General features: G+C 36.5%; 1 protein-coding gene across 1 annotated transcript in view; it reads left to right on the top strand.

Moving 5' to 3' along the window:
- Positions 1–14,389, top strand: part of LOC124370504 — a 49,072-nt gene that overhangs the window by 18,495 nt on the left and 16,188 nt on the right. Inside the window, exons 4-5 of the mRNA XM_046828804.1 lie at positions 11,271–11,393; positions 13,217–13,312. Of these exons, the coding sequence (XP_046684760.1) occupies positions 11,271–11,393; positions 13,217–13,312 (219 nt within the window). The remainder of the gene's footprint in view (positions 1–11,270; positions 11,394–13,216; positions 13,313–14,389) is intronic.

Below are 14,389 nucleotides of genomic sequence, written 5' to 3' on the forward strand. Positions count from 1 at the left end.
GACTTTCACCCAGAGTGGCGTTATCCCAGATGCTAACTCAGCAGATTCAGCAAATTCCTGCGTATTTACTGCAACTTAACTGGGCAACTGCTCTACATATTGAAAGTTTTCAGACTTATTGGTGACTGACCTGGACTTACAATTCATATGTTATATTAAATTATATCTCTTCTTCCTGCATTGCTTAACCTAGTAAGACTGCATGATATGTATTGTTCATTATTACAATTAAACCATTAAATGTTTTGCTATGTGAATAAAAATAATAAAATATTTTGCTGATAATTTAATATTATATTAAATTGGTTGATTGAGACCATATAAGATGTTACCGGTCTGGCATTACAACTATATGCTGGAGGTCATCACACTTCCTCAAACAGTAAAAATTGTTTATCAATGACATGCCGAAGCTCACGATACAACTTACGTTCATAAATATGCATGATCATCACCATGATGCGACTGAACTGAAACAAAATCTGATCTACCCAAGCTCCACAAATACGAAGCAATTACTATAGAAAGGTAGTAATTGTTAAGTTTTATCCACAAAAATCTGAAGCAAATACTACAAGGTCTGAGAAATATTAATCAAGCATTTACCTTGGTAGCACTTCATTTTTAGTTACTGGTAAGAAGTAATTGCTTCAAAATTACTACAAGGAAACAAGTAATACTTTTTATTCACTTTACCTATTTAATACTATTACTAACAATATACGAGGGCTATTTAGAAAGTAGATTATTTTTTATATAAACAAAATAGTAGCCTACATGAAAAAAAATGGTGTTATGTAAATAGATTTGAAATTGACACTAAAATACTATTTTTCGACATATTCACCATACAAATTAAGGCACTTATAATGATGAAATTTCAGCATTATAAAATTCTGCCACCTGAGACTTCAACCAGGTAGTCACACCCTCGAGCAGTTCCACAACGTCATCAAAGCGCTTCATCGCCAGCCAGGTCTTCATTGCTGGAAACATGTGGTAGTTGCTGGGTGCAAGGTCCGGATTGTAAGGGGATGTAGAAAGACCTTCCACTTAAAAGCATCCAGGACATCTTGAGCCCAATTTGCTGTGTGTGGCCTGTTCCCATCTTGCACAAAATTTATGGTAACTTCTGTGTAACGATTTCGTGTAACGAAATCCTTGAAATTCAAAGAAAACTAATTGAGAGTTCTGTTATTGTGAATCAGTGGATTTCTTTAATCTTCTCATCGATTTTAGAGACAATTTCATCCAGTCACAATGCTTGGCCGTCCACTTCGTTCGTCATCATGCACGTTATCAGCCATTTTTAAACCTAATGCACCACTGACGTATTCCACCTTCAATAATCATATCGTTTCAATAAACTTCTCAGAGTTGGCAATAAGTTTCGATTGGTTTATTGTGATAACAAAAACCGTATTAACGACCGTACTTCACAACTCGCGGGTTTTTGAATTGTCACACATTTTAAACTGCTATTGTAAAACAACAAGGAGCAACAGTACCCACTCACTAGCATGGCTGGATAGCCACTAAATAAGATACGCCATATCATAAAAATGGCCATGATAGATCCCTCTCTAGTGGCTACTGAGCGAAACATAATCTACTTTCTGGAGAGCCCTCGTACATTTATATAACATACATATATACGAAGTACCCGACCGCCGACCAGTAGGCGGCCGCGGCGTAACCGACCGGTTCGAACCAGTTATTGGAGGGGAGGGGCATGCCTACTCCTTCCGATATTAGGCATTGAATACGATGCGATCACTCAGTGAATCACAGTGCTCTGTTCCGTACAGTACTGCCATTTGTGTGCATTGCATTTCAATATGACTGATGAACGTGTTGAGCAACGCATTTGCATTAAATTTTGCCAAAAACTTGGCCATTTACCATCAGAGACGATTACTATGATACGGAAAGTTTATGGTGACGTGTCCATGGGCGATACACAAATAAAAGAGTGGTTTAGGCGGTTTAAAAATGGCCGTATATCAGTGGAGAGTGATGACCGATCTTCCAGGCCTTCAACGGCCATAAACGCTGTAAATGTTGAACGTGTTCGTGCAACAATTAATGAAACTGTTGATTGACTGTCCGAGAGCTGGAAGAAGATCAAGGAATACCAAAATTGTCAGTTTGTAACATTTTACACGAAGATTTAAAAATGTACTGTTTTTCGGCAAAATTTGTTCCTCGGCTGCTGACAGAAGACCAAAAGAACTGTCGACTTGAAATCACACAGCACAATCTGGATTTGATAAAAAGTGACCCAGGGCTATTTAAAAAAAGTTATTACTGGTGACGAGTCATGGGTTTATGGCTACGACCCTGAAACAAAGGCTTAATCTTCACAGTGGAAAACTCGCGAAGAGCACTGGCCGAAAAAATTAAGACAAAGTCAAAGCAATGTAAAGACAATGCTGACAGTTTTTTTTTACCAGGACGGCGTTGTTCATCACGAATATGCTCAAAGAGGCCAGACAGTGAATAAGGAGTATTATCTTGAGGTCCTAAGGCGGCTACGAGATGCAGTGCGAAGGAAACGACCTGAACTGTGGACAAGCTGTGACTGGATCCTGCACCACGACAACGCGCCAGCTCATTCTTCAAATCTTATTCAGCGTTTTTTGGTCAAACACGACATCAACCAACTACAACAGCCTTCCTACAGTCCTGACATAGCTCCTTATGACTTCTGGCTATTTCCAAAATTAAAAATTCCTTTGAAAGGAAAAAGATTTGACGATGTTGAACAAATAAAACAAAATGCGACGAAGGACCTGTTAGCCATTCCGCAAAACAAATTTAAGGAGTGTTTCCGGAAGTGGGAGGAGCGTTGGAATAAGGTAGTGGCTTGTGGAGGGGAATACTTTGAAGGGGACCAGATTGCCGTTGCCGTAACGTTGCAAGTAACGTCAGTTCATGCCAGACGTCAAGGTCGGAGACTTTAGACACACCTCGTACTTACTTACATACATACTGGTCTTTTCTCAACTATCTTTAATAATAGGATTTCGGACATTTGCCTTCATTATACTTTACAAAAAGTTTAACACTATGTTTCAAGGGATCCCACCTTCTCCCTCAGATGTAAAAACTTAATACATAAACATGTACTTAAAACCTACAACATGTGGCAGTGGACTGCCACTAAAACAATTGGTATTGTACCCGAAAACAACTTGAAGACAGACAGGAGAAAATGAATCCGGGTGTTTAAATCAAGAGCACAAACAATATGTTTCATCCGCACAAGCCAAAGTGGAACACTAATAAGAAAATCAATATCTGCATTTCGTGTGGTATAGCAGTTGTCATCTGAAACAGTGAGACAAGAAGGCAGACAATGGTCTGGAGGGGAGAAGAGTAAATTGAGCCGCCCCTGGTTCCTAGACTTCAATGTTATGGCGTGTGTGTACATTTTGTTGGTTGAGGTTTATTTTATTAAAATATTTTTAGGCATCCATGCACCACTTCTTTTAAGCCTAAGAAATAGAACTAGTTTATAAATAGAACTTTTTCCACCTTGCTGCAAAAATAGAATAAAAATAAACAAAATGGTATCTGGGGTCTTAATGGTTCTAATGTTCTTTAGAATATTTGATATGAAATTTAATTCTTATTAAAACACTAAAATTTACTTCCCTTAAATGAAGACGTTGACTGACTATGAAGTCTATAGACTTGGCTAACATTAACTTTAGTCATTAGAGTTCAAAAGTTTGTAGTCCAAAAGAATCAAACTTGAAGTAAAGTGAAGAATAAAATAAAACTGGGGTGAAGGACAGATCTGAACTCGTCTAAAACAAAATCGAGATTGGATTAGCCATTTATCGAGACAAATTTACGGACAAAGCGCACATGATCCTTTCCGGTAGACGGATGGTCAGCTACGAGTTTAATAAAGAAGAGATTACTAATAGTGCCAATTAGGTTATCATTTTACCAAGAATTTAGTTCCAAGAGCATATGAGAAATATTGATAGTCAGTTACAAGCAAAAGGGTTGTTTAAACAAATTGTAAAGTATCGATAAATTTTTACATTCATAAACAATACAAGAGTTGATTATAGTCCTTGAAACGTAGTTTATACATTTTGTAACATATAATGCATCAATTGGTTTTTAACACTTTGTACCCTGAGCCCGAGTATAGGTCGGGCCGCGTCAGCAGCGCCTGCTACCGGCGCCCGAGTATAGCTCGGGTTGTGTTATTTAATTGTATTATTTAGCTCAGTCATCTTATTTTTGGATTCAAACATTTTGATTATGTTCATTGGTTGTCTAAGTTCGTATTTGTTGGTTTTGAGATCCCTGGGTCACGTTTTAGTAATGAAATACGTATATTTATCGTCGTACTACAAGCGAGTCTAGACAGCTGATCGTAGGCGCCATGGCTGATCGTCGGTACTGTCAGTTTGCTTTGTAGTGTTTCACGTTGTGTGTTGTTGTGAGTCTTAGTGATGTCTTCTACAAATCTTGCCGATAAATACTGAAGCAAATGTTATTATAATGTATTATAAATGTGAATTTAAGTGTTTGTAAATAATCAGAACTTTAGTTTCTTACTGAATGAAGTAAAGGAAAATGCAAGCAATGTGAGGTTATCCGTGTGTTTTGTTTTGTATTTATACTCGCTTTGTTCTTTCTTCTAGACTTTCCGTTAATTTTATTTTATATTATTTACTTATTATTTTCGAGTTTAAATAATATGGGTGATGAAATCAAAAGTGATGCAATTCGCGATCTTTTGTTTAACTCCGAGTCGGAAAATTACGATGATTTTGATACACACCTGGGACCAAATATTGATTTTATGAACTATCTAAACGAAAATTTGCGAGATCCTGTATTTGATTCAGACTATTGTGCTTTAAAAATTACCACTCTGAGGCGAATTACCTGAACTAACAAGCTATGTAGCAAAAACTTTTTTGTATTATTTACATAACATTCAATATTATGTAATAATTTTAGTTAGAAAATAAACTTTATATTTATATACATTTAAAAAAAGTTTGTATCTCTATCTTTAAAAAGATATATAGTATGAGTTTATAACATAATTACTGTAATAACACAGAATTTTTTAAAAACATCATAAAACCCCCAGGGAGCCACGCCGAAACATGTATTAAGGGCCCAGGGTACAAAGTGTTAACACATTGACTTTGGTAGACTCACCTCACGACTACCCCAACTATTCTAAAGTCGTGTCTACATGACTTGTGTCACAATGGTGTTAGTTATGTACTCTGTAGGTAGAGATGTATTATAGTTTAACCCATTGGCTTATATATATATATTTTACTATCAGCTCAACTGGAGTTATCCTGTTAAAAATACTAAAAACGTAAGAGTTTTGTTATATATTTATAAAAAATTATTTTTCAAGTTATTTGGTTATATTTTATATCTTTTTGGATTAACATGAAATGGGCTTTAATAATAAATAGATAATGATTTATCATAATTGATATTTGGTCATAATTTGAAAATATTAATGCTGTACAAACTAAAAAAGTTTTGGAATTTTTTTAATTACAAATTTCTTTACTCAAATAATATAAAAGAATATACTCCATTGTTGCTTTTATTTTATTTGAAAAGTATTTCTCTAGCTAGCAATACTAGAATATGTGTATATATATATATATGCATAGGTTGTCAGAATAAATGTTTTTTCTAAATACTGAAAATTCCAAGAATTTAGATTTTTTTCTCTTGTAGTTTCAATTAATTAGTATTGCAGTTTTTCTTTAGTCTAATTTATACTAACATTTGGTTGAAAAAGGAGTTAAAAAAAAATTATTTAGATGGCGCTGTACTTGTCACGGAACGGTTCCGTGATATAAATTTTGAGCCCAGACTAGCTGTCACGGAACCGTTCCGTGATACAAGGCCAATAGGTTAACACATTGACTGTGGTGGAAACACCTCACAACTACTCCAACTATTCTAAAGTCCTGTGTACATGACTTGTGTCACAATGGTGTTAGTTATGTACTCTGTATTATAGTTTAACACATTGACTGTGGTGGAAACACCTCACAACTACTCCAACTATTCTAAAGTCCTGTGTACATGACTTGTGTCACAATGGTGTTAGTTATGTACTCTGTAGGTAGAGATGTATTATAGTTTAACACATTGACTGTGGTGGAAACACCTCACAACCACTCCAACTGTTCTAAAGTCCTGTGTACATGACTTGTGTCACAATCGTGTTAGTTATGTACTCTGTAGGTAGAGATGTATTATAGTTTAACACATTGACTGTGGTGGAAACACCTCACAACCACTCCAACTGTTCTAAAGTCCTGTGTACATGACTTGTGTCACAATGGTGTTAGTTATGTACTCTGTAGGTAGAGATGTATTATAGTTTAACACATTGACTGTGGTGGAAACACCTCACAACTACTCCAACTATTCTAAAGTCCTGTGTACATGACTTGTGTCACAATGGTGTTAGTTATGTACTCTGTAGGTAGAGATGTATTATAGTTTAACACATTGACTGTGGTGGAAACACCTCACAACCACTCCAACTGTTCTAAAGTCCTGTGTACATGACTTGTGTCACAATGGTGTTAGTTATGTACTCTGTAGGTAGAGATGTATTATAGTTTAACACATTGACTGTGGTGGAAACACCTCACAACCACTCCAACTGTTCTAAAGTCCTGTGTACATGACTTGTGTCACAATGGTGTTAGTTATGTACTCTGTAGGTAGAGATGTATTATAGTTTAACACATTGACTGTGGTGGAAACACCTCACAACCACTCCAACTGTTCTAAAGTCCTGTGTACATGACTTGTGTCACAATGGTGTTAGTTATGTACTCTGTAGGTAGAGATGTATTATAGTTTAACACATTGACTGTGGTGGAAACACCTCACAACCACTCCAACTGTTCTAAAGTCCTGTGTACATGACTTGTGTCACAATGGTGTTAGTTATGTACTCTGTAGGTAGAGATGTATTATAGTTTAACACATTGACTGTGGTGGAAACACCTCACAACTACTCCAACTGTTCTAAAGTCCTGTGTACATGACTTGTGTCACAATGGTGTTAGTTATGTACTCTGTAGGTAGAGATGTATTATAGTTTAACACATTGACTGTGGTGGAAACACCTCACAACCACTCCAACTGTTCTAAAGTCCTGTGTACATGACTTGTGTCACAATGGTGTTAGTTATGTACTCTGTAGGTAGAGATGTATTATAGTTTAACACATTGACTGTGGTGGAAACACCTCACAACCACTCCAACTGTTTTAAAGTCCTGTGTACATGACTGTGTCACAATGGTGTTAGTTATGTACTCTGTAGGTAGAGATGTATTATAGTTTAACACATTGACTGTGGTGGAAACACCTCACAACCACTCCAACTGTTCTAAAGTCCTGTGTACATGACTTGTGTCACAATGGTGTTAGTTATGTACTCTGTAGGTAGAGATGTATTATAGTTTAACACATTGACTGTGGTGGAAACACCTCACAACCACTCCAACTGTTCTAAAGTCCTGTGTACATGACTTGTGTCACAATGGTGTTAGTTATGTACTCTGTAGGTAGAGATGTATTATAGTTTAACACATTGACTGTGGTGGAAACACCTCACAACTACTCCAACTGTTCTAAAGTCCTGTGTACATGACTTGTGTCACAATGGTGTTAGTTATGTACTCTGTAGGTAGAGATGTATTATAGTTTAACACATTGACTGTGGTGGAAACACCTCACAACCACTCCAACTGTTCTAAAGTCCTGTGTACATGACTTGTGTCACAATGGTGTTAGTTATGTACTCTGTAGGTAGAGATGTATTATAGTTTAACACATTGACTGTGGTGGAAACACCTCACAACCACTCCAACTGTTCTAAAGTCCTGTGTACATGACTTGTGTCACAATGGTGTTAGTTATGTACTCTGTAGGTAGAGATGTATTATAGTTTAACACATTGACTGTGGTGGAAACACCTCACAACCACTCCAACTGTTCTAAAGTCCTGTGTACATGACTTGTGTCACAATGGTGTTAGTTATGTACTCTGTAGGTAGAGATGTATTATAGTTTAACACATTGACTGTGGTGGAAACACCTCACAACCACTCCAACTATTCTAAAGTCCTGTGTACATGACTTGTGTCACAATGGTGTTAGTTATGTACTCTGTAGGTAGAGATGTATTATAGTTTAACACATTGACTGTGGTGGAAACACCTCACAACCACTCCAACTGTTCTAAAGTCCTGTGTACATGACTTGTGTCACAATGGTGTTAGTTATGTACTCTGTAGGTAGAGATGTATTATAGTTTAACACATTGACTGTGGTGGAAACACCTCACAACCACTCCAACTGTTCTAAAGTCCTGTGTACATGACTTGTGTCACAATGGTGTTAGTTATGTACTCTGTAGGTAGAGATGTATTATAGTTTAACACATTGACTGTGGTGGAAACACCTCACAACCACTCCAACTGTTCTAAAGTCCTGTGTACATGACTTGTGTCACAATGGTGTTAGTTATGTACTCTGTAGGTAGAGATGTATTATAGTTTAACACATTGACTGTGGTGGAAACACCTCACAACCACTCCAACTGTTCTAAAGTCCTGTGTACATGACTTGTGTCACAATGGTGTTAGTTATGTACTCTGTAGGTAGAGATGTATTATAGTTTAACACATTGACTGTGGTGGAAACACCTCACAACCACTCCAACTGTTCTAAAGTCCTGTGTACATGACTTGTGTCACAATGGTGTTAGTTATGTACTCTGTAGGTAGAGATGTATTATAGTTTAACACATTGACTGTGGTGGAAACACCTCACAACCACTCCAACTGTTCTAAAGTCCTGTGTACATGACTTGTGTCACAATGGTGTTAGTTATGTACTCTGTAGGTAGAGATGTATTATAGTTTAACACATTGACTGTGGTGGAAACACCTCACAACCACTCCAACTATTCTAAAGTCCTGTGTACATGACTGTGTCACAATGGTGTTAGTTATGTACTCTGTAGGTAGAGATGTATTATAGTTTAACACATTGACTGTGGTGGAAACACCTCACAACCACTCCAACTGTTCTAAAGTCCTGTGTACATGACTTGTGTCACAATGGTGTTAGTTATGTACTCTGTAGGTAGAGATGTATTATAGTTTAACACATTGACTGTGGTGGAAACACCTCACAACCACTCCAACTGTTCTAAAGTCCTGTGTACATGACTGTGTCACAATGGTGTTAGTTATGTACTCTGTAGGTAGAGATGTATTATAGTTTAACACATTGACTGTGGTGGAAACACCTCACAACCACTCCAACTGTTCTAAAGTCCTGTGTACATGACTTGTGTCACAATGGTGTTAGTTATGTACTCTGTAGGTAGAGATGTATTATAGTTTAACACATTGACTGTGGTGGAAACACCTCACAACCACTTCAACTGTTCTAAAGTCCTGTGTACATGACTGTGTCACAATGGTGTTAGTTATGTACTCTGTAGGTAGAGATGTATTATAGTTTAACACATTGACTGTGGTGGAAACACCTCACAACTACTCCAACTGTTCTAAAGTCCTGTGTACATGACTTGTGTCACAATGGTGTTAGTTATGTACTCTGTAGGTAGAGATGTATTATAGTTTAACACATTGACTGTGGTGGAAACACCTCACAACCACTCCAACTGTTCTAAAGTCCTGTGTACATGACTTGTGTCACAATGGTGTTAGTTATGTACTCTGTAGGTAGAGATGTATTATAGTTTAACACATTGACTGTGGTGGAAACACCTCACAACTACTCCAACTATTCTAAAGTCCTGTGTACATGACTGTGTCACAATGGTGTTAGTTATGTACTCTGTAGGTAGAGATGTATTATAGTTTAACACATTGACTGTGGTGGAAACACCTCACAACCACTCCAACTGTTCTAAAGTCCTGTGTACATGACTTGTGTCACAATGGTGTTAGTTATGTACTCTGTAGGTAGAAATGTATTATAGTTTAACACATTCACTGTGGTGGAAACACCTCACAACCACTCCAACTGTTCTAAAGTCCTGTGTACATGACTTGTGTCACAATGGTGTTAGTTATGTACTCTGTAGGTAGAGATGTATTATAGTTTAACACATTGACTGTGGTGGAAACACCTCACAACTACTCCAACTGTTCTAAAGTCCTGTGTACATGACTTGTGTCACAATGGTGTTAGTTATGTACTCTGTAGGTAGAGATGTATTATAGTTTAACACATTGACTGTGGTGGAAACACCTCACAACCACTCCAACTGTTCTAAAGTCCTGTGTACATGACTGTGTCACAATGGTGTTAGTTATGTACTCTGTAGGTAGAGATGTATTATAGTTTAACACATTGACTGTGGTGGAAACACCTCACAACCACTCCAACTGTTCTAAAGTCCTGTGTACATGACTTGTGTCACAATGGTGTTAGTTATGTACTCTGTAGGTAGAGATGTATTATAGTTTAACACATTGACTGTGGTGGAAACACCTCACAACCACTCCAACTGTTCTAAAGTCCTGTGTACATGACTTGTGTCACAATGGTGTTAGTTATGTACTCTGTAGGTAGAGATGTATTATAGTTTAACACATTGACTGTGGTGGAAACACCTCACAACTACTCCAACTGTTCTAAAGTCCTGTGTACATGACTTGTGTCACAATGGTGTTAGTTATGTACTCTGTAGGTAGAGATGTATTATAGTTTAACACATTGACTGTGCTAGATGCTCCTTACGATTATCCTGACTGTCCTAAAATCGGTACATGCCATTATGACAGTTAGTTCTAGTTTGCAATAATGGTGTCAACTACATATTCTACAGATAGAGATGTATTATAGTTTAATTAACACATTGACTGTGGTAGATACACCTCACGACTACCCTGGCCCTCCTAAAGACATCACATGACTCATGTTGCAATGAAAATGTTAAACAATTAACATAGTTTCTAGATATACTTGATTGTGTCTTAATTAGAATAAACATTGGTATTTTAAGTTGTGTTTTATATGATATGTTACATACAATAATACTATTTAAAGTATTGCTTCATCTTGTTCACATTGCCTTGTTTTTATTGTATTATACTTTAGAACTGTCATTGTAACTTAATTTTATCTAGAAAATAATTTCAAGTAATATTTAAGAGTTGATTTGCAATTAATTGTGTAAATTAAACTGTTACAGCTAACATGGGACAAAGTACCATCAAATTTGGAAAATTTGTCATTGCAACATTGTCATCTGTTTGAACTTGATGCATCAAAGTCGTTCTTCTATGGCATCGACAAGTCTTTGCTGAATTTAAAGGTTGGTAAAATGTTTCTTGGAATATTACATTTATACTATTATATTATTACATTTACAATTTAGGACTGATGTTACAGTTGTTTATACATGTAAACCCAAAACCAAAAGGTAAGGGTTTATTGTTTATAATAATTAAGTTTATGCTCTTGAGTTTAGCTCCAGTTCACCTTCCTTTTAGTGCAGTGTCTGGAATTTTATTTCATAAAATGCCCAATTGAGTGCTCTACATTCTTTTAGACACAATCTTTAAGCATGGTGGACGAATTTTATACTCATAATGTAGCTATGGTGAGAATTGGAGCCAAACTCAAAATTCTTCAACCAATCCATATTTTTCAACATAATTTTCCCACTAATACTGGAACACTTATCTTATCAAACAATTGACTTTCAGTTGCATAAACACATGGTAATCAAATTGTACCCTGCCAAATGTTGTGATGAGATCTTACTCCATTTGGAACAGGCATTGTTTATACAACAAAACAATTAACAGTTAGTAACAATGTCATAGAACACTTTGAAAGTTGAAGAAAGTACTCTGATACTGAACAAATCATGAAACAACTCTTTATTTTCACTTTTTCGTTCTCTGGCTACATCAGATCATCAGTGATCTCTAAGGATTGCCCTCTCCATTCCTCATCTTGAATTTTTTTTGTTCTCGTCATGAACTTCTTTTGGCCATCTTTGAAAGCTCTTTCTCATTTGCATACCATTGCACTGCTCATAATGTTTTGTCTGTACATTTCACAAATCTGACAGTAAATTTCAAATACTTATTCACTAAGAAAACAAATAAAATGACTATTTTACAGTTAGCAGAATTTTCAATAGACAAAATAATTATAAACCAATGCAAAAACGATTTGAATATTGCCATAATGGCATCTGTGGCTTGTCAACAGATGTAGGTACACAGTATGTTAGTGCTAGATATAGGGACTGCAGTGTTGCAATGGCGAAATTTAAAAATGGTGCTTACTGAAAAAACACGCCTCATCATACATCATTTTGGAAACTATGAAAATGGTTGAGTTAGATAGTGTAGAGATATTTTTATTTAGTTTACTCTTTTAATATTTATTTTAATTACATAGTATTAGTTGTAATTCATTTAATTTTATAATTTTAATTACATTGTCGTTCATTTTGTTCGGTCAACACAATGACTGGTATAACACACTTTAGCAGGAAGGTTCAGTAACTATACTGACCGGTTCAACTGAACAAATCGTAGCAGTGAACGAGACCGATTGAGCCGGATCAATCAGATGATCGAGCGAATGCCAAGCAGTGGTGGGGATACTATGAGGGGGCGGTATCACAGCGTCGGAGGGGTACGCTGAACTCAAATCACCAAATGGGGGTACGGTCTACCAATAGTTGATTACAATGTATGCTATTGCTGAGCAAGTTTGGAATGCTGGGGGATCTGTGATAGTATGTGAGAGTAATTGTAAGTCTGTTAGCCATCTTTGAACTTCTGAGAGTGCTATTAGTTGATTACAATATATGCTAACGCTGAGTAAGTTTGGATTGCTGGAGGATTTGTGACAGTATGTTGGAGTAACTGTAAGTCTGTTAGCAGTCTTTGAACTTTTGAGAGTGCTACTAGTTGATTACAATAACTGCTAACGCTGAGCAAGTTTGAGTTACTGGAGGATCTGAGATAATATGTGGGAGTAATTGTGAGTCTGTTGGCAGTCTTTGAACTTTTGAGAGTGCTACTAGTTGATTACAATAACTGCTAACATTGAGCAAGTTTGAGTTACTGGAGGATCTGAGATAATATGTGGGAGTAATTGTGAGTCTGTTGGCAGTCGGTGAATATGCAAGACTGCTTCTGGTTGGAGTCACATTCATTGTACATGATGAGAAAGCTTAAGACACTGGAGCAGATGGCACAGTGTTTGGACGTAAGTTTGTATTTACTGAGATTACTGATTATTTTGAGACACAAAGTTTTATAGCTACTGGAATGGTGGAGGCCATGTAGGGTGCTGGTGTTACCAATGGGTCTTTTGCAGTATAGCTTTTCCAGCAAAGGTCACTGCCATTTTGAATGTGTCTTGTGTGGATGTGGAAATCTTCAATATAGATACAAGATAATCAATACTGTTAGCTAGGCAGTGTTAAAAGACATAAAACTCCTAAATGTTCAGCTTGAAACTTGTCTGGTATTGTCATTATGATATTTCCTCTTTTGGCAGGATCAACATCATTATTATTTCTTGAATTACAGGCCATGAGGGAAACAGGAAATGAAAGGGCTCATGAGTAGGCAAATTGGAAACAATATCATACATGAAAGGACCTCAACAGTTTGTGGAATCGCCAGGATTTAGCCTTTTGAGCTATCTTGAATAGTTCTTCATTCACCTTCCTATAGGTTGGCATTTATCAATCATTGAGTGATATTTATTAACTCAGATAGTGGGTCTTATCACAGAACATGTATAACTGAGCTACTTTTTCCACATAAAAGTCATGTACCTAGAGATAATCTGTTCTATATGCAATGGAAGAGCTGTTCTGTAGGCATATTAAAAATTGACTAAACTTCAGACCACTTACATTATAACTGCTCTATATTTTCCAAGAGTTTTTATGCCAAGTTTGGCATTTTTGATAAGGATAGTAGGTATATTGATGAAGGTATGTTCAGTTGCTTCCAGCTTCTTATATAAACTGCAAATTGCTAAGTCTTCATTTCATAGGCTCTTGAGGTTTAAGTAGTTGCCTAAGACTCCGTCTTTTAGAAGAAGACGTATAGGTTTGTTGTCAGACATAGAACCTTCGAGAGTGCTGCTTATTCAAGTCACTCATACTACTCCTTCTGAGCAAGTGTGATATAATGGAGGAGCAAGGATATTGTGTGGAAGTAAGTGTCAGTCTGATGCAGTTATTGAACCTCTAAGAGTGCTATGTATTCATCGCTAAAGATTAATTATACCATTTAAGTATGCCTCCAACAGAACCACAATTACTAGAAC

This window comes from Homalodisca vitripennis, chromosome 1 (genome assembly GCF_021130785.1).
Source record: "Homalodisca vitripennis isolate AUS2020 chromosome 1, UT_GWSS_2.1, whole genome shotgun sequence".
Classification (NCBI taxonomy): Eukaryota; Metazoa; Arthropoda; class Insecta; order Hemiptera; family Cicadellidae; genus Homalodisca; species Homalodisca vitripennis.